The sequence below is a fragment of the Typha angustifolia genome, chromosome 14 (assembly GCF_048772165.1).
Source record: "Typha angustifolia cultivar Huaian chromosome 14, ASM4877216v1, whole genome shotgun sequence".
NCBI classification, from domain to species: Eukaryota; Viridiplantae; Streptophyta; class Magnoliopsida; order Poales; family Typhaceae; genus Typha; species Typha angustifolia.
In genome coordinates, this window is record NC_133252.1 from 10,960,033 (window position 1) to 10,981,869 (window position 21,837).

At 35.6% G+C, this 21,837-nt stretch overlaps 1 protein-coding gene across 3 annotated transcripts in view; it reads right to left on the minus strand.

The window, feature by feature from the left end:
* Positions 1-1,026: 1,026 nt before the first annotated feature.
* Positions 1,027-21,837, minus strand: part of LOC140776402 (piezo-type mechanosensitive ion channel homolog) — a 40,105-nt gene continuing 19,294 nt past the window's right edge. The window contains exons 8-21 of one of the 3 annotated variants that reach the window (XM_073120107.1): positions 21,662-21,746; positions 19,218-19,433; positions 18,960-19,137; positions 16,982-17,110; positions 12,926-13,099; positions 12,504-12,740; positions 10,846-12,375; positions 8,197-10,751; positions 7,706-8,098; positions 5,055-5,213; positions 3,803-4,300; positions 3,537-3,678; positions 1,740-1,884; positions 1,027-1,431 (exon numbers count right to left, since the gene is read on the minus strand). In XM_073120107.1, coding sequence (XP_072976208.1) covers positions 1,296-1,431; positions 1,740-1,884; positions 3,537-3,678; positions 3,803-4,300; positions 5,055-5,213; positions 7,706-8,098; positions 8,197-10,751; positions 10,846-12,375; positions 12,504-12,740; positions 12,926-13,099; positions 16,982-17,110; positions 18,960-19,137; positions 19,218-19,433; positions 21,662-21,746 — 6,577 coding nt within the window. In that variant the 3' untranslated portion in view covers positions 1,027-1,295. Of the gene's footprint in view, positions 1,432-1,739; positions 1,885-3,536; positions 3,679-3,802; positions 4,301-5,054; positions 5,214-7,705; positions 8,099-8,196; positions 10,752-10,845; positions 12,376-12,503; positions 12,741-12,925; positions 13,100-15,401; positions 16,892-16,976; positions 17,111-18,959; positions 19,138-19,217; positions 19,434-21,661; positions 21,747-21,837 lie in introns of those variants that run through there. The other 2 variants (XM_073120108.1, XM_073120109.1) reach the window with 2 other exon arrangements.

The window sequence follows — 21,837 nt, forward strand, 5'->3', positions numbered from 1 at the left end:
ATCTGCCCAATAAACTGCAAAACCTTGTTCCTTTTCTTTGTTAGCTAACCAATTGGCTACATGATTTGCTTCCTTGAAACAATGGAGAGGGGGGCACAGAATCAAAAAAGGAAAAAGAAAGTAAAAATGTCTGATACAACAAGGATTTGAATATTTTACATAAAGATTTAGAAAAGAGTACTTGTGTTTGAGGAATGTGTTTTATTTTTATTTTACATATAAAATTGGATATTTTGTGTTTCAGAAAGTTGGTTTGTGAAATGGGCTCGTCTCCCCAGAGATTTCCACCTTCATTGCAAGGTGGACGAGTTTCCAGAAACACATCTAGTGCAGCTACACAATTTTCATAAGAACTATATTTCACTAACTCGATCATTCCTAACTGGAGAGCTCTTCACAATCTGTTCTCATTCTCAATAACCACAAAATATCATGCAAATAAATGTCTCAGTTCTGAGAAGCAAAAGGAGAAAAAGTTAGTACTTTTTGTACAGAAAGATATCATTAAATATTCATGAGAAAAGAAAGGATGGAATGATGAAATTATGCTACTTCCAACTCCAAGAGAGTTTTTAACAAAACTAATCAACTTCCAGCGGTCTCTGTTAATTGTTAGCAGAAAGAGAGGATCAAGAATCATCCATGATGTATGCTAGAAAGATGTAATATGGATTTATAAATAGTTCATCAATTGCTTGACCGGCAGACATCCTAATGAAGAGGGATCTGGAACTGGAATCCACACAAACTACCTTGTCTGCAGAAAAGATGCAGTAAATGAGGTCCTCCCTGCAGTTTGATGTCTATGAATCACCTGGTTATAAGCACGCACTGTTTTATAGAAAAAAATATACAACCAATGAAAAGAACAACATTTTAACGTGTGTTTCTACAGATACCATCTTAAAAACTTTGGGAATGATCAGTATGGATATACGGGTCCTGCAAGTGAAGATTTGCAGAAGGGTAAAATGGAATCTTTACTTCTGCTCTAATGTAAATTACAACTTAGCAGCCAAGAAAAGAAGCAGACAAGCCCCCCTGAAATATATATTTGCAAAAAAAAAAAAAGAAGAGTCTTGAGTAGACTCTAACTTGTATATGTACAATGGGCTCATTGATGAGAGAAAAACAGAAAGGAAACAGCAAAAAGAAACCTCACTTAAATGGCTTTATAAAATGCCAAAAGTTTCACCTGTGTACTAAATCCTATTTACCGTATGACTGTTAGTCTCGATAGTGCGAAGATTATTTGCACTCAATTAATCAATTATCTTCATGAAGCTTGTAATAAGTTAGTCAGCTTTGGTATACTCCAAAAGCATGTGGGGGGACCTGTAGATTTTTACAAGAGTCCAGTAGAGCACTTCTTCCACTTCAAGCTCACCTTCTGCACGTGCAGCATATATCCCTTCACAGATAGCTATGAGCCTATACATACATGGAGAATCTCATTAAGTTTTTAAGAGATATAGATAGGTCAAGGATATATACATGATATGATAGTAAAAATTGTCTCAGTTTTTCTCCACAGAAATCATTGTAATCATTTTCAGAAGCATTTGCAAATCTGAGTTATTCATGTGTGCATGAATGCGGGCATGTGTGTGTGCGTTTGATTGCACGTGGATGTGTGCGCGCGTGCGTGTGTGATGAAGAATTGATTTGAATTCTAAGTACTGCCATAATATCAAGAAATGCCAGCTTTGAAATAGGTGGCATAGAAATTGTTTCCATACCTGTCACAGGAGGGGAGATTCTCATATGGTATCCTCATTCTTAAGTCTGAACATTGCAGTCTAATAAATCGGGCAACAGCTAATACAAAGGTAATGTACAAACTCCAAATGCTAAATTTGCTGAGAGTTTCACCAAGAATACCCTCTGAAATTTCAAAACAAATATAATTAAATGATTATAAAGAAAGACCACAAGGAAGCTGAAAAGATGACAGCAAAGAAGATTATCTCAGCCTAAATCACCAGAACTATTCCATTCCAATAAAATGTGTATGGAGTCTTACTAAGGAGAAGATATATGTCTCTTAAGTGTAGAAATGTACACATAAGCATGTAAATTCATGGATACTACATACAATTTATCATATACATAAAATGACAGGATCTGTTTTTCAATAATGAATAAATAGTTAAATACAGATACCAACAGCATAACGCCAGATGATCTCATTTTATGCAAGGATTTTCATTCCTACATATGGCCCATGGAACATTACTTATAAATTTAAAAAACACGAACACTTCGCTTTATAGGAGAGCTGGGGATAAAGAAAAAGAAAAGAAGAATTTATCATCTTCCTTTACTTTCATCAGCATCATTTTCCTTTTATTCGACACAAGCTATCCATCTACTACATAAAAAGGTCCTACTAGCTTGTGGATAGTATGAGAAGATTTGGGGTGCTGTTATGTAGGTGGACCATATCTGCTTACAGTCCATGATGTATCCATCATAGACAGGATAGCCATGATAAATCGTCTTGCTCCTTATTCCAAGAACTTCAGTAATATCCCAATACTTGGTTTTAGTTAGGAAGACACATAGATCAAGTACAATAGCTTCCATGGCTATGAAGCATGAAGTTAGGGTACTAATATAAATTAGAAGTAGCTTAGAATTAATGTCAAGTTACCAATATAAAAGCAACTCCAAGGAAATGGTAATCACTATATTATGCTATATGTCATTAATATTATGAGTTGCCATATACTCATAATTCTTAAAAACTAACAAAAGTATTATGCTTGTGTTACAACATTATATAAGTAGGTTTGATATTAAAACCATGATAATATAATTTGGTCTTCTCAATTATACATTATTAATGAGGTTGACTAATATAGCCTAGTGATCGGGTCCTACCAATCCATGAAAGAGGTTATAGGAGATGTTGGGATTGATATTTTAGACTTTCCACTAGAGTGTTTATATGTGTATAGCTTGAACTTGTTTTGACTCATTTTTTAGGAAGATTAGCCAAATTATCTGATCTATATATTAGAGAGGGCTAGCTCTTTTGTCTCTATGATTAGCCTATAAACTCATTATCTATAAAAGAAGGGTATACATCGTTAATGAGATAACCATGAATGTTACTTTAATAACAAATAATAATAATAAATCTATTAATGACTTTGTCAACATGATCAAAGGGATTGCAGATGATAAAAAGTTAAACCCAAAATTCTTTTGACAAGAAGATAAAAGCATCAATTCCATGATTTCCATCATTACACAAAATTTGCACCTAAGTCTGTCATAATTTCAAAAAGAGTCTTATGGACTACTACAATGTGCTTACATTTCTTCAAAGAAGTCTAATATGGAACTATTGGAATAGTTAATCATCAAAATGACAAAAAAACAGTATGCTTGGAAGTTGGGATTACAATTTCGACCATAGCTGACATATAAGCATGACAAGTATTGAGTGGACAGAAGGTTCAGCTATGTTCATTATTAGATTTAAAGGGATTACACAGTATATACAAGAAAATCAAGTAATTGATACATACGTGGTGTCTCCTCAGAAACGACAATAGCCATTGGCCCAGTCAAGCCTTGACATCCTGCCAAAAATGATTGATTTAGATCATGAAAGGACCACCATGAAGGTGTCCCACGGTTCATAGAAAGGACACCACTAACTGAATCTACCTGCGCAAGAAATGGTCACCAACGATAGTTAAAACATATTGATGTACAATAAGCCATATATCTATATATTGAACAATAGTTAATGCCAAGTATCAAAAGACAGCCAAAAAGCTCTGACGCATACCGCCTGTTCTAGATGTCGTACTTCACCAGAGCCAGTGACTCGGAAGTACCTAAGATAAACATCAGTTATCCTAAAACTGTCAGTTGTCCCATTAAGAACTAACACAACATCATCTGCACTTGGACAATTATCAACAGAGGACTCATACTTCACAGCTTCCTTTCCCTTTGGTCTTTCCCTTAGAAAGTTCCAAGTCAATATTATTTCCATATGCTGCTCAAGTGATCTTGCATATCTATTTTGAGCTACAGGAGGAACCAGCCACATTGTGCTTGCATCAGGTTGGCAGCAGATCAATTGGATGTCCTCGACATTGTATGTAGTTAGATAATTATGTGGGTCCAGATTGTCATGGAACTCCAAATTTTTCCAGGGGAATATGTCACACAGAGTAGTTTGGAAAAGGGATAATCTTCCACCTGCTGCCTTAATATCAATCTGAACACTCACATCTGTAACAGGGTTTGCAATGTTTGTTGGGTTGCCACTGCTGTAGATCTGTAAAGGAGAAAAAAGACAGAAAATATCACCTCCTACATTTAAGAACACTAAAATTTAATGAAAGAAAATATAAGGAATTAATAAAGAATATCAGTAATGTTAATTATGCATTTAATAAGAGTTAGCTTAGATGATGAGCAATACAACTCTATAAGTACACCATTGACTTATTTTAGGACTATCACCTCCTACATTCCTTTCACGTTACATGGAATATAACATGTTGTGTTTGTAGTACATGATTGTCCGCTCAATGTAAGAAATGGAAAGAGTGGCTGCATAAGAGAAAGTTAACTATACCCTCATTATGGAAAAGAATGTTTCTATGACTTGAATGTGTGACCTATTAGATGCAATTATGCAAGAAACAAGCATGTTCTCCTCAGTAGGAGAACATGAAATGAGAAAGCTGATTATGAAGAAAAATAAAACACAGAACAATTACAAGAAAAAATGGAGTTATGTGAGGATAACTGATGTAGGAAGAGACGATGAAAGAAAACCAATTTACCTACATTTTAAAAGGTAAAGTGTGCACCGGATATTCAAAAGGATTCACAAACAGAAGATATTTCAAAAAACTTTTTGCAAAAAGAAATGCAATCTGCAAACTTGAATCTCAACTCTTTTCAAAAGTTAACCTGATATCATGTTTCATATATCTCACTCAAAGGACTCAGAGACATCATGTGATTAAAATGACTAAATGAGATGAATAACGAGAAGCTGCTAGGGTATCAAATTTGCTTACCAACATTGGGGCCCATATAACACATATTAGTATGAAGAATAAGCATATTCCACTGCCGAACTTAGTCAGCTTAGTTTGTCTTTGTCCTAGATGATGATTTGCTCTGTTTAAAACTGCATCACATTTGACAAGGAACAAGCTCGCATTGATGTCCTCCAACTATACAGAAGAAACAAGTATCAAATTGGTTGCTGATAGCCTAATATAAGTTTCAACATGAACCAAGTATGAAAAGCAAATAAAATTACCACCCACTTGGGTGTGCAATAAAAAATTAAATTATCTCAGCAAACTTTGCATGAGCTACTATTAAAGTACAATCAATTTAAAATTGGCAGTCTTATATATTCAAAGTAAAAAGAGCATCATTAGGCAAACAGATAAGAACATTGGTAAGTATTAGATCTTGTAGAGGGGAACTTCCTACCGGCATAATAAGAGCCATTATATTTAATTAAATGATGCCAGGCTTGGTAACTTGAACTATTTCTGAAATTTTGAGAGAATAATATATACAATGATTCACTTTAAGGAGTTAGAAATTCATTCAACCAAGATTCGAAAAATCAGGATCAGGATCAGCTTTCAGAAAGAACGATACGTATCAGCCTAATCGGCCGTATCGGTTGCCTGGATCAGATCAAACTTTTTAATTACATAAATTCTAAATAGTATATAAAAATGCAGGAAAACTTCTAAAAATTTTAAAAAAAGTTTACTAGAAATAAAAAAATAAAGAAAGGAAAATTATGGTGTAATAAAAATTAAAAATAAGAAAAGATTAAAAAGAGAGTGAGTGGAAAAAAATCAAACAAAAGAAAAAACAAATCATGGTGCAATGGAGAAGAGGAGAAGAAAAGAGAAAAAAAAGGGAGAAATAAATAAATAAATTATATAGGAGTTCGTTAGAGCTAGATCTCTCTGTAAGAGAGAGAGAGTGAGAGAGAGAGAGAGAGAGAATCGGGTTAAACCGGTCCAGCAAACCATGCATTCAACAACAAAAAGACAAGTAGATTGTCCTAATTATTTGGGGCCATCTTCGATGATCCTTCTCTTCCATTCATGACAACCTCCAGAAAAATCTCAGTCCTATTGTCAGACTGGAGGAGACATCTTTTAGCAAAGCAGCTAAGGTAACCAATTTCCCTTGGTCTCTTTTGGTGGCTTATCTAGAAGGAGAGAAACAAGAGGATCTTCGACGCTGAGGCTCAGATCCAATTACCGAATCTCATTCTTTGATATTTCTCCTTGACCTTCTCTTTGTAACACCTCTTCTGTAATTCCTCCCTCCTCCTCGTCCTCTCTCTTTAATAGATAACTGGGCTTAGCCCACCTACTTTCTCAAAGGAAATAAAAAAGGATCCTTTTCCTCCATTCAGCTACTCTTAATGAAAGGATCCTTGCCAAAGTATTTCTTATCATGTCTTTTACTACTGGTTCTTCCCACATCATTTCCGGTCTTCTCTCCCTCTCAAGACACTATCTACTTCAACAAAGTAACTGAAAACACAACTGAGCATCATGGAGACATACAGTAATTCAACTCCTATAATTTAAAGTTTGATTAATAATTCTTTGTAAATGAATATTTAGATTCTCTGCCTGGGGAAATTAAGTGCACAGAGACCAGTATAGTAACATTACAAGAATTTTTGTCGACCAGTACCTTTGTCCTTTTCAACATGACGCTTTATTCAAAATCTCACAGAACTGAAATAATGATTATTCTGTAGAGAATTGAAGCAACTTCAACTTAAATCCACTTATTTTAAAAGTTCTTACAATATGAAAGGTTCTAATAAAAGAGTAATACATTTCTCCAAATGGAGTTCTATGAAGAATGCATATTCTGTAAAAGCCCTAATAAAGCCCTAACAATACAAAAGGTTCAAATATCCCTGCTGATTCCTCTCTCTATCTAAGAATTGAATTTGACAAAGAAAAAAAAAATTGCACTATCCACTAACTGCAGAAGCAAATATGAAAATATGCATATTACCACCTAACTGACTAAGCAGTGAAATTATTACTGAGTCTGTCTTGGTGAACTTCAAAAAAAGCAAACAGTAAAGTGCTTCTTTATTCTCAAGGTTATATCATAGTATAGCCTTAAATAAGATTGACAACTGGGTCACCTATAACAATTAGTTCTTATTAAGAATGTGAACAATTTTCTGGCATTATAATAAATAGTTGATACTAAACAAAGGAGGCTTTACACACAATAATAATACAACAGCCAAATGAAACAAAGGAATTCATGATGAGAAGGAAGAAAGGCTTTAAAGAAGACACTAATTCCGAAAATTAAACAATAATAAAAGATAACTGCTATAACTAGTGATGGTTGTCTAATAAATAAAAGAATAATGATTCTATAAGGACAGTTTTTTAACTCGTATTATTTTAAAGTGTTTATAAAACTATGTGAAATATTTATAAACAAATATTAGTAAAAGGTACCAAGTACACCTTTATCTAGACACCCCTGCAATCACATTTCTGCAATGTTTGCACATACCAAAAGTACATGTTACTTGTTTCAAATTTCATTCCTCAAGTTTGAACATGACAAAGGAATGAAGGATGAAGACATACCCAGAGAAAATAATGTGATATATCAATATTATACAGTACTGATGGACTCATACCTTCAACCAATCATACATTGTAAGAGATGTCGATGTACAAGACCAATCGAGTACACATCGCAGTTCATACAAGAATGGTAATGCGCGATAAAGCCGGAAGCCCAAATAGTTCACTTGTGTAACTTTACTGGTCAAAAACTGCCGATACAAAGTGCCCTTATTAGGAATTCCATAGCGAATTTGTAATGCTTGTAGTGCCAAGGACATTGACTTTGTTAGGTAGATAGCACGCAATACTAGTCCCCCGATGTTCTTGTGAGATGGCTCCATGTAAGCATACACAGTGACCGAGTATGTGAACAGGACAAGGTTGAAAAGATAAAAGATAACTTTTACTATTGCAAAGGACCACAAGTATATGATTCGATCAACCACGATTAAGAAAAACAGAATCTGCATGTAATTTACTGGTAAGTATATGTATAATTGATGAATAAAGAATATTAAAGAAAAATAATTTCGACTTGGAAAGAAACTTTGCATGTCTTTACCATCAAGATAAATACAAACTCTTTTGGAAATTGATCTTCAAGCTGATAAACATCCAGAAATTGGCTTTTGTTCTCTATGACAGATTGGTAGAAAATGGCAACCAGAAAAAAAACTGCTAAGTCTGCACCAAATACATAAGCATATAGATCAATTTCTCTTTTGCCTCCTCCAATGACCGATACTATAGGGAAGGGAAAGCCTATTTCCTCGAAATGTCCAGAACTGTGTGACTTCATGATCTCTGCTGCAACATCTGCAGCAGGCGTAAGTGATCTATACCATTCTACTGCTGGGCATCCCACTGAAGGAGAAGCATAAACAACCTCAAGAACAGCAAGAGCCACATTACTACTTTCTGCAGTTCTTTCAATGCTCTGAATTCGGACCCTACTAGCGGAATGGCATGCAGATGGGATTTTAGCTTGACATCTTTCTTCATGAGCTAAACTAAGCAACTCATTTATTCCTGATTCTATCCTCTCTGGTTGGATCCCATCTTCTGGCCATTGATTGACTTCCATTGTTAGTTGCACAAAATATGGGGGAGACTCCGATCCTTCTGTTAGTGACCTCCAATACCTTGAGAAACTTACTAATATTATCCTTACTATATTCACTATAGGTGAGAACAACTGCCAAACCTTATCCCACCAACCATGGTGAATGGTACAATTTTCTTCATAATAATTGTTCCGTCTAAGAAGGCTGAATTCTGTTACTGGTGCCCACTCACCATCCTTAGCAGTAATTGAACTCTGCAAAAGAGTTGTTATATACACCAGAAAGAGAGGCAATGTACCGACAACAAATGACGCTTTTATTTTATTTTCAGGAAATCCTAACCTCTGTATTATCGATGACTGTATATTCAACCCACAATGTTGTATGATAATCTGATACAGATATTGAAGCAAAATATTGATCTCTGTATATATGAGCATGATCACCCAGAATAAGAAACTCGGACCAGAATTTACACAAAGAGCATACATGAAAAGTGCTGCAAGGTAGACCATAGATAGCAAACTGAAATTCCAGAGAAAAACCACTATGAAGCAACAATAACACACAATATCATTATTAGATCGCATCTGTGACCATATGAAACGAAAGATCATTCCAATTTGCAGGCTAGCTGGAGGTTTCAGTCCTCTGTAAGAATTAACTGAAGACATTCGATCCAAGTTTCCATATTCTGTGGTTTTTTGACTTTCTACTTCGTCATATACTCCATCTTCCACAAAAGAGTGCCCATTAGAATCTGATTCTTCAGGTTCAATATTCAAGAAACTGACAATATTTGTGACAGCCTGATTTCCAAGGGACTGAACTTGAGAAACACCATCACCTATCAACTGCACGGCAGATTTCAAAGGGTTTTCCTTAGGGTGCCCTCCTTTTCCTTCTTTCTTATCTACACCCGAACATATTGTGTCATATCTCTCTCCAAGTTCAGTTATCTCACAGATAGAATCCAAGGAATATTTCACATAATCAACAGGAAACAAGTTTTCGCTTTTTACACTATTAGGAGACGTCTGAAAGTCAGCTGGAACCTCAGGCATCATCATATCTTTCTGCATATTGGGCATAGGAAAGTCGAAAGGATGGTGTGGTCCCATACTGACATTTTCATCCTGCTTCGTTGGTGATTCAAAATCATTATCTCGAACTTTGTTGAGTTTATCCAAGTTTTGGGTAGAGTTCCTTCTATATCGAAGACCTTCAGTTTGTGAAGTGTTGCTACCGAGGGTGGCTATAGAGTTCATGCTGTTAAGCTGAATTTGCAAATTAAACATCTCAGATTTCATTTTTTCCACTTGCAAGTTACGTTGCCGTCGTTGCTCTTCAGATTCACGAATATGCTGCAATTGTGCAGTTTTCCATGCAGCTCTTTTCTCCTGTTCTCGGACCAAAGCACCAACTTGCTCTGCCTCTAGGTATCTTGCCACGTAGTCAAATTCTCCAGAGCTGAAGATATATGACTGCACTGATACTAACAAAAAGATTATTATCTCAACCAATGCAGACCTGGATGTTATCCGAAAACCATAGTCATACTTATAGAGTCCAATGACCTCATATAGATAGTCAAATTGTTTGCACTTGCCAGAGCTTAAATCCCCAAAATAAGGAGATTGATAAGCAAGAGAAAGAACAATGACAGCAAAGTTATACAGACGCAAAAATTTGAAAATCTTATTCTTCTTCTTCAATATTTCGAGTCTCATCCTGAAGAAAACCAGTGCAAAGCCAAGGTAACCAAGGTGCAAAATATCATACTCAAGGGTACCAGTTATTAGAATTAGTGCAAGGACAATATCGAGTAAATGACAATACAAGTACAGTCTCATATAATCAAGAAATGTCCAGAAGCTTTTTGTTTCAAATGAGAGGTCTCTCCAAACTAAAGCATTTTTCCTTTGAGATCTCATTTGATGGTATGTATGTGAATCGGAGAAACCTGATAAATGATCAGAACGGAGTTTATACGAGGAGAAAACAAAAACCGCATAGTAGCTTACAAGCATTCTTGGATCATCAACTACCATTCCTACATTAAAATAAAATAAAAAAAATCTGTTAGAAATAAGCGATGGTGGCATAAATGTATGTGACAATTGTCATCAAGTAGATATGACATGTACCTAGCCAACATTTTGTGCAATAACTGAAGAAAATAGTTGAGCTACTCCAGCAATCATGACAACGAACTTCTGTTTCTATTGGGGCATGGATCCAGGGAATTAGATCTTTCCATAAAGCAAAGTATTCAAGAATGAGGATAGAAGCAAACAAGAAAACAAATAGGGGCCACACTTTATGAAGAAAACCTCTGTTCAGAAGAATGAATACGGCAAGGCATATGATATAAAACAGAGACACAACATTCAACAAGGTAAAACTTGCCAAGAGTAACACAATCATATTAATCTCAAGACCTCGGAGTTTAAATAGATTTTCCAACCAAAATTTCATATAAATTTTGAGTGTCATCTTCTGCATTTCGAATCTCTCCCTTCTCAAAGCAAGGATGTGTTTCTTGTTCCACTTGTGACTTTCTTTCGAACTTCCCCATAGGTATCTAAATGAATAGTTTTTCTTGCTGTCTTTTGAAACTCTTGTAAAGCTAGTGATGTGTTCTGATGTTTGATAGGTCTCAGAACTTGAATTGGTAGCACTAGTACTCTGCTTTCCTGAAAATAAAGTGGATTCTGTGTATGCCTTATCTTCTTCAGTAGCCACAGTACCATTTGAAGAATTTTCCATTGAGATAAACAACTGGCAAGGCTCTTCCCACTTACTCTTGTGAATTAAAGATGTTGGCATCATCTCTAACCAATGGAAGACATTATACTGAAGGGTGCATGCAACTACTACCAGAATTTTCCCCCTTAAACCAGATTCAAGACCCCAAAATCCAGAGTCAAAGTACTTAAAACCAAGAAACACAGACAAATTGTCGAGTCGTTGACCAGGACACATTTCAGCAGGTTTACACCACATTTGGAAGAGATACTCAGATGATACAAGTAAACCTGTATAAACTAAAAGAAGTTTTGAAGGAACCCGAGAAGCTTTTGGTAAAGCAGAGAATATAATTAGACCCAAAAGATAAATAAACCCAAAGAAACTGATTGAAGAGAGCGAAGCATAGAATACAGCAACAGACAAGATCTTTTCACTGTGCCAAATTAGCAACCTTTTGACAAACCCAAGAACACCTGCTTCTGATGAATCAGATGCATCAGCTGCCCTATGTTTACTCTCTCGCCTTTCATAGCTATATAGTTGCATTACAGTCAAAACAGCCAAAGATTCCCAGACATTTTCCAGCAAAGAGGCTTCAGGATTAAATCCCAAATCAGGATAAAGGTTAATCAATTTTGACATCCATGCAGCAAAGATTGGAGAAATGCTCAAACTGTAGGTAAATAAAAACACTATGGTTGCATAGATTTTTAAGGGAAACCAAAGCTGCCTTCTTGTTTTCTGCACGAGCTGCCTTCCAATTATCCAAAGCAGAAGGAAGAAAAGGTACCCAAATGATATATAATTTGGAGTCACCAAATATAATGTGAACAGAATAGTCAAAAATGCCACGTGAGTCCCATATGAGCGGTATGTGGACAAAAACTTCTGTCCCACTTTGCTTAGATAAGTTGCTATTCTTTTCTCTGTTAAAGAATGAACGCAAAATTATTTGATAAGAAATGCAAATAATGAGAAATAACTGAAAACCTAATTGTCTAACTTGGGAATAAATAGCCGTCTAATTAGGAAAAAAAAAGGTTCGCGGTAATACCATGCGAATTATTGAGGGATTGACTACCCCTGGAATTTTGTGATGCATAAACTGACAAAAGAACTGATTTATTCAAACCAGCTTTCAGGATGGTAAATCCAAGAGGATGATAAGGAGTATGCTGAAGTATAGCAGAGAGTGAAAAGAGCATTTTAAATCCATGATTGTGCACCGCACAGAAGCATGCGATTAGACCAATTTCCATGAAGTCCCTCGTAGTAGCATGAATAGGGAGCCCTGCAAGCCACAAAAAAAATTGAATTAGTAAAGGAAAGAAAGAGATAGGTGGTTCCCAAACAGTACAAAAGTATAAGAATTCAGCAAATTTATTACTATCTAAGGATTTAAACAAATATAGGATAATTACATTACTGTCCAACAAGACATTTAGGAGGTTAAAGGAATTGAATAAGGGGGCATACCTAGCTGCGAGAGGATTTCAGTAGTTAGGGGACCACTATGCTTCACTGCATTCGAGATCAGATCAAGCTGAAGAATGTATAATACTGAGAAATGCACCTCACAGAAAAGAATTAAAATCTGCCGCAACTTTCGACCAATGGAATGGCTCAATAGAAATAACAAAAAGAAGCACACTGAAATGAGATAAGTTTAAAATCCATCAGGTTAGATGTTCTGCAGGATGTCGATAGGAGAGAAAAGACAAATTACAATAAAACAGAAAAGACAACAAGAAAACTTTATCATTTCATCAATGTTATCAGATATCTAGAATCATGTTTCATAGTATTTAAGCAAACCTATCATATAAACTAAAAGCCACAGACAAAGGAGCTAGCATACAACAAGACAGAGATCAATAACTAGGGCAAGAAATAAACTAGAATTCTCAAACAATCAACCTCCTGGGCAGGAAGCAAACAAACATGTTAAAATGGCGACAGTGATTTTGTTCTGTTGTTATGGAAACAGTTCACAAGTAAATGGCAAGAAAATAGGTCAGAGATGATATAACTATTAACAAAGATCATTACTATCTTAGCATGAGTTGGTGGACTTTCAAGCTTGCTCGATTATCTAACTTCCTATGGAGGACTTAAAAGCAGACTTGGGCTCTTCATATGAGATAACTCATGCAAAATTTGCATTAAGCTACCTTCTCACAATGAAAGATTATTCTATTTCTTCACCAGACTTTTTGATGAAAAATGTATAGTAAATACTAAATAGTAATTCACTCATTAGCTATCCATCCATTAAAATCTCCACAGAAGTTCAAAAAGAATGAGAAGAAATTGTAACACATGAAAGTTTTACACATAATGTACATATAGACATAATAAGGTCTTATAATGGGCTATACTTGATGCTCTAGAAATTTGGCATCTTGTTTCTAGGTCACATATATTTGCGAACACATGGCTTGCATGAAACCTATAAATCCGGATCTACCATATAGTTATTCCTACCTACCAATTGTAGCAGTTTACACCCATAAAAAACGGTACAATAACTAGATCTACCTTATAGGCAGATCTATCACCTTCCATTCTATGTTTACCTTTGTTTAATTCGTGTAACCTATATATATATATATATATATATATATATATATAGAGAGAGAGAGAGAGAGAGAGAGAGAGAGAGAGAGAGAGAGATCTAACCGGCATTAATTCAATATATGCTTCAATTAGCGTCTAGCAGGAAACTACACCATGGAGTCATCACTTACATTTACGTCATTCCTTCATAGTTTTAGGTTTTTTTTTTTTAAAAAAAAAGACTTCTTGCTTAGAATAATGAAGAGCTACAAAGGGGTAGCCTGTCAGAGATATAATTGACCACAAGGATTGTCGTGCAAAATGGCACTCGCTATACCGAAGTGTGCCGTCAAGTGTCATTGCCTGTATTACTGGTATCACTCGATATCGGTCCAATGGCACATCCTGAGTGACGCCTGATATCTATTTGACTTACTAAAAGAGACTTTTTTTTTTCGATTTCTTTGCTAGTGCACTTATTTGAGTTATTTCCCAGACCAAAATAAGAGAAGGAGAACAAAGAGAGATCAAGAAGAGGAGGTCAGTCAAAAGGTGGGAACTTCAAATCCTATCAAAAGTTATATTTTTCTTATTTTCTCTTCCTATTTTCTGGTTTTGAAATCAAATTTAAGATTAATCATCCTAGATGTAGCAAATGAAGTTAGATACATATTTGTATGAGTCATTTTACATAAATCTAGAATTTTGTGGTAGATCTAGGTAAAATACTCTTCAAAACATGGGAATCAAAAGGAAAGGAAAATTATTCGATATTAAGTATTGAATCATATTTATACTAGACTATTGCTATATTTAGGCCTTTTACAACATTATCTAGGGACAAAAAATATAATGCAGTCTTTAATATATATATTATAACTTAAAATATGTATAAATACCTCAAAAACTTGTCTAGAGGCTTGTCAGTAGGTGTGCTAGTGGGGCATGCCGACAGGGTATTGACCTGATTGGCATGACAACCCTTGAAGAACATACATTACAATTTACAACAATAGTCTTAGAAAATTGCAAATAGATAATATACATAATAAGCTACATTTAGTAAGTGATCTAGGTAGGATAACCAGCAAAAACCTAGTGATTATCACCTAGGGTGTAGCCCAGGTGACAAGAAGACAATCAGCATCAATTGGGATCCTAAAAAAGTCCAATACAAAAGTCTCACAGATAGCTAAAGGACAAAATACAACATATAAGTCTGCAGAAGTCAAATCTGAAATCTCAAAACTCAAAAGATGATGAAACTGAAAGTGTTCGAAATTTTTGCAAATGTTTTTATACTATTTGTCAGTATGATGACAGAACTTGAATGGTAGTTAAATTAATGGGCAATCTTATGTGGCACTTCAGTAGGTCATTGTCCTTGACTACCAACCTGTCATCTCCATATGCAAAGGGCTTGTGGGTTTGTTTGTGTCAACCACCACCTTTGTTACCATAAACCTCACTCCGAGGAACAAAAGAGCCCATTAATAGTACTACAGTAGTAGTTAAGAATGCATTACACAAATATGTTTTGAAAGTGTTAAACCTCTATATCCACAACTCAATAATGAATATCCAAAAAAACATAATTCAAGTTTTCAATAATAAGTCTCAAATAAAACTATAAAAGTATAAACAAACTCAGATTCTAGTAAAAGTAATACTAGAAAGATCATAGTTCCAATAGTCCAAGCCGGTTTCTCTCTATGCTCACCTAAATTAACACAAGTGATGAGCTAACTAGCTGAATGAATTGTCAGGCAGTCGAAGCCTAAGATAAAAATAATACACATACAAGAAATATGTATACACATGGAAACACAATATAATGGTATCATAAGTAATCCAAGGCTTATTAAAAAATAGATGCATCATCTCCTAAAACTGATTATTATGATACATGTAGCCTTTCTGGAAAAGAATACTCATTATAATAAAGAACAAAAATTGAATCTCGATTTTGCACCAAGCCAAAAAATGAAATGGTTCAGACTTCAGAGGTTCCACAATGGTTTGAAGATGTGTTTCAACTTTCAAGCAACTTCTAATATGTAAAAGTACTCAAAATCTAAAGATACTAAAAAATACCAGAAAAACAGAGAACAATGAAAGTTCTTAGTTAGCACTGTTGTCAAGGTTTTATAAATCACAGCACCTACACATGCCACAATAATGTTGGAAAAGCACATGCCAGGCGGCATGGCCAGAGCCGCAGGGTACAGACCGTCATCTCGTGACAACACATGAGAGAGAGAGAGAGAGAGAGAGAGAGATCAAATACATGTATGTTGAACCCTGACATGGTATCAAATCTCCTAATTACCTTCTGTAATTTTAACAAATTCCCTCATAGTTAGCACTACAGTATAAGTTCTGGAGCTCACATTGCTGAGAAGTATCTACAAGATAACTGCTATACAGTTATCTTTCAGAGAGCCTTAAGTAGTAATAAAGTACCATATTAAGCTGTGTATATGTTTTGCTTGCCAACAAGTGGCCAAAACAAATTTATTTCTTACCAATGTCTACAACAGGTACTGATATGATGAGCTAATTAACTAGTGCCAAAGATCATATGCGAAAAGAGAGAAGAATGCCTGAAATGTTTGTGCATGTAAGCAAGTCAAAAATACATCCTAGGATTGGTTACATTCATTGCTTGCTGAGCTGCTTAATGTTTTTTATTGATATACCATGCTGCTACCAGTTGAGTTCCCTACATTGCCTGCCCAACAATGATGCTCACATCACATTCAACAAGAAGAAAATTTATGGTCTAAAGCACTAAATGAAAGCTTGCCCTTCCTTAAAACTCTGTATCAGACGCATATCAATAATATGACATAGAAAAGAGTAATAAGAAAAGTTCAGGCGTCAAATACCAATGCAGGCTTCCTACCATACAACCCTAAACTGAACATTTATGCAAATAAAACTAAAAGTGTAATGAGAAGGGACATTTCACCATACTGTAAACAGCATGGATGAAGCCAGGTTTCATGACAAGAAGAAATAATAGCGCCAAAGTAATAGCACGAGAAATTTTTCGTAGTCCCCATGCCAGTGTGGCTACAATCAACACCTTTGTGTCTTCTTTTTCTGCACAAAGAGACAAATTTGATGAGACAATATCATTTCATACTGACAAGATAATGTATTGACTGAGAATTTGAATGTAGCAAAGGTAAAGAACAACAGATAGCCACATGAACCAGAAAGAACAAGCAAAATCTACTGCAAAAGATAATATAATACAGAAATATAATAAAAGCAAGGATTGTTGTGCTGGCACAATTATTTTAAGAGGATCATCATTTTAAGAGTGATCTACCATGATCTACCGAAAACATCCTGTTTGAGTGGATCATTACTTATAAGTCATACATGACAAACTGCTTAAGAGATCTTTCCCATCTTCAGACCCACAAACCCCAGCCAAACCCCTCCTTCAGGCAGTACCAGTGATGACAGAGAAGGATGGAGACCCCCACCTCTCTTCTTCCCTCTTTCAGCCCATTCATTGGCATTGGCTACCATGTTAGGCTGAACTGTCAGTGCTGCCAGGCACACAACTATGGCCACTCACATTGCAATTATTTGTTACACAAAGAGGAGTAAACAAATAAATATGCTTCATATCAATATTTAAGTTAAAATTTTAGATATTGAACTTTTTCATGTGTTTTACTCAATTAAGACCAAAATTACATTGCAGTAGGGCATCTCAGATTGAGCCAATCATGCTGGCACAATGCCATCTCATTCTTGCACAACTGATATATGTGACACGTCCACCATAGTATGCTGTGCCATAGAAATCCTTGTTTCAAGCTATTATTTTTTACTTCTTTTCTTCTAGTCACTCTATTTTGTTAACATCTTTTACTCCATGAAATTAGGGCTGTCAGGCTTGACGAGCAGCTCGGGCTCGGCTCGGGTGAAGCTCGAGTCCGGCTCGGCTCGATCAAAGCTGAGCCGAGCCCGAGCCATCATAATAGGTTCGAAATTAATATCGAGCCGAGCCTGAGCTGGAGACAGCTCACTCAGGCTCGGCTCGATAGGCTCGATAGCCTGACTCCCTATGACTAAGGACACGTGGCATAAAGAAATATTGCCACGTGTCCCTCACTAACTCATTCTCACCCTAACACAATATTCATCACTCTCACCTACCCCACCCTGACCTACCCTTACCTACCCCACCCTCATTAATTATTTCACCTTTCCCATCACCACCTTCCCCATCCTCAATTCCCCCACCCCACCCTCATCTTCACTCTCACCCTCATCCACCTGATCACCTTCACTCTTCCCTCCCCGTCGGCCTCCATCGGCAACGACGGCAAGCCACCACCATGGCGCCACGCCTTCCTCTCCGTCGCCTCCTCCTTCCTCTCGCCGTCGGGCCTCCTCCTCCTCCTCCTTCGCCGTCGGCCTCCTCCTCCTCCTCCGTCGTTGGCCTCCTCCTCCTCCTCCGTCGTTGGCCTCCTCCATCCGTCTCCGACTCCTTCGGCAAGCCGCTATCCATGTCGCCACCGCCCACGTCGCCACCGCCTCTAATCGAGCTCGAGCTTTGCTCAGGCTCGGCTCGGGCTTGGTTAGGCTCAGCTCGAGCTCGGCTCGGGTTGAGCTGAGCCGAGCCTGAGCAACATTATGAGGCTCGAAACTAATTTCAAACCGAGCCTGAGCCAGAGCCGGCTCGCTCAGGCTCGACTCGTTTACACCCCTACATGAAATTCTCTTTAATCTTAGGTTTTACATAATTTCTCCTGCTTTAAAGAAGATACAAATTTGGGCATTAATATAGATAATTAGTGACACTATGGGGCCAACAAAAATAAAGCAAATTAAAATGAGACAGAACATAGCATTTAATGGTAGCAATATGAGACCATAAGCATAATAAAGCAAAAAAAAATTGAGACACATGAATCAAAGACAGACATACCCTCAATTGTATCATCATCAGTTGGCAGTTGCCTATTGTCATCTGACAGGTAAAGAAAAACAGAATTGTTTACAAGGTTACACAGAGCTACAAAAACTCCAAGGCAATATTGTGCGAATAGATACAGTCCAGGAACAGGATAGTGCCACAATCCAATAGTTTCCCAAATCACCATGTCCTGGGAAAATAATTTTACAGCATCAAACTATGTTTTGAGTAATTGACATAAAACAAGATGTAGAAATTTAAGTGCAGTACCTTTCTGATTTTTTTGTTAAAGAATGTGAACGCCACATTAAATATGTAGGTGCTGGCAGCCCAAAGGAGAATAAACACTAGAAGAGAGCCGTTCAGGCGATGCAAGTGGAATAAGGAGGGAAAAGAAAATAAAACATAGCCAACATATGCTAGCAGGCCGAAGGCACAAAGACTAGTGAAGCCAAAACTCCAAAAGGAAAGTGCAAGCAACAATACCTGTCACAATCCAAGCAACAATACCTGTCACAATCAGCAAGTGAAAGTTCTAAATGGGGAAAAAAGGACTAAGCTATAAATATGCATTCTTCAGAAAGGAACATTTTGAACTTCTAAAAGAAAAGCAATCTGTTCATGTATGATCTTTTAGTGCAATACAGCACTAAGGTAGTACCACATGATCACGTTTGTCATAAGCTAGCAATTTGAGCCAATTTGGTGTTTGCAAAGGTCTAGCTGATTAATGTGTCTGTAATTCAGATTTTTTCTTTTCCGATTATTTCTCATAGTATTACAAGAGTGAATCATGATGATGTAATTGAAGCAACTTACAAAATAAGTTCAATAAATGCTTCAGAAACTATGCAGATATAAGAGTATTGTTAGCACAAATATAGGGTAACTATGAGCAATATTTCAAGTTCATTTGATGCTATTACAATCCTAAACATATTGCCATCAAAATGTTCAATATTTGTAGCACTCTCCTTAGGCATAAAATGAATTAAGAAGCAAACAGTATACAAAACATTATTTTCCATAGTACTGGACAGCTCCAAGTGACGAATGCTAAATGCAAATTTAATGAATTTTCAGATTGTTGTAGACTGCTAGTACAACATCAAATAATCACTTTAAACTGAATTGACTGAGGAGACCTTTGTGAAAAAATGTTCAGAGAACAACAGTTCGTTCCACTTCTATGAATTCAAGTTTAACACTGTATATTCATCTTGGCAAACAAATGTAAACACCATTAGACCCTTGAGAATAAGACAGCTAAATATCATCCTAAGTCCTAACATAAATGTAGTAAATTAGCATAAAGAATGATGACTCAGCAAAATATTCTAATAAATAGTCAACAATGCCCAAGTTCTAAGGTAACAATCAGAGCACAAGAAATAAGATAGATTTGCACAGATTTTACCATCTGTTCTCTGATCGATTAACACATTTTTATGTTTAATGTCAAATCATACATCCTGGAATCTCTAAAAATTCTTCTTGATTAAAAGCATAAAACAAATAAAAAGAGTTCAAGATAATAGCAGTTATATGTCCAGAAAAAAAATTGTAAAGTGTAAGCCCCCATTCACTTCAGAAATAATTTTTGTTTTATTCTACAATATAACTCTTTATTCCAGCTGAACGCCATTATAACCAAATTCCAAAATATAAATAATATTTATCAAAATTACATTTTATACCACACATTAACTCAATTATTAATTTACCCTTGATATTTATTCTACCACCTACTTTATATCAAATCGAAAGTTATTCATAATAATTTCATAAAAAAATAAAAACACATTTTTTTTCTTTACTTTATATTACATCAAAGCAATTATTACACTGTTATTTTAGAACACAAGTGAACATAAGAATAGTTATTTCTAGAAAAAAAATCTTCATTTTGATATTAACAGAGAGGAATCTTTATTTTAGAATTGACTTTATTCTTAAAGCTATGAGGCGTAAAGTCCTGGTACAATAACTCTTGCCATAAGAAATAGGAAAATCTAGTTAGATTTAGTATGTTAGATTTAGTATATGCACAAGACACATATATGACTAAAACATTTTTTACTACTAAAAACCATAGTAGAACTTAAATGGGTTGTTTGAGATCCTTGATTTGATAAGCTACGAAATAAGAAACACAACTATTATTAATCACATTTTTCTTATGGACTGCAGAATTCACTTTTGTTAATGGAGGAGAATAATATCGAGATAGTTGAATGAAGAACAATGATTACTGTAACCACCTCAACTTATTGGCAATATACCTCTAGTATTCCTCATTTGGACTATATCGAACCTCGGTTAAGAAAAACAGAGGCAGTGATTATGTTTTTGAAGTATCAAGCCACCTGATTCCACCTTGAATCATGTATATAATAAGAAACAGGCAGAATACCTTTCGTAAAACATACATGGACAATTTTAGCCAATTTTTTCAAAGGATAACTGGAAATTAAAGTATTAGAAGAAGAGTACTTTGACTAACACAAGTGTAAACTCAGTCAAGAAAATTTTGATTGTTTTTACTTCACTACAGCATGAATATGTGATGCACATTAAAATGAGAATGCAGAAATCATGAGTCAAAAGAACAATCGATACATCTTTAACATACTTGGTAGATCATTTCATATGAAATCCAAATGTCATCATAATACTACAAGCAAATACAGGAAAATGTTGAAGGAAATGCATACCGGGAATCCATAAGTGAAGAAGTTAATACAAAAATTTCGAAAAATTGATCCCCTCAGAAGTACATTTGTATGCCTTCCACCAGATCTAATGATAAAAAAGATGAAATTTTAAGATTTAGGCACAATAGTTAAATGAAAATTTAAGACAGTATAAATTAATAAGAACATAAATTGCA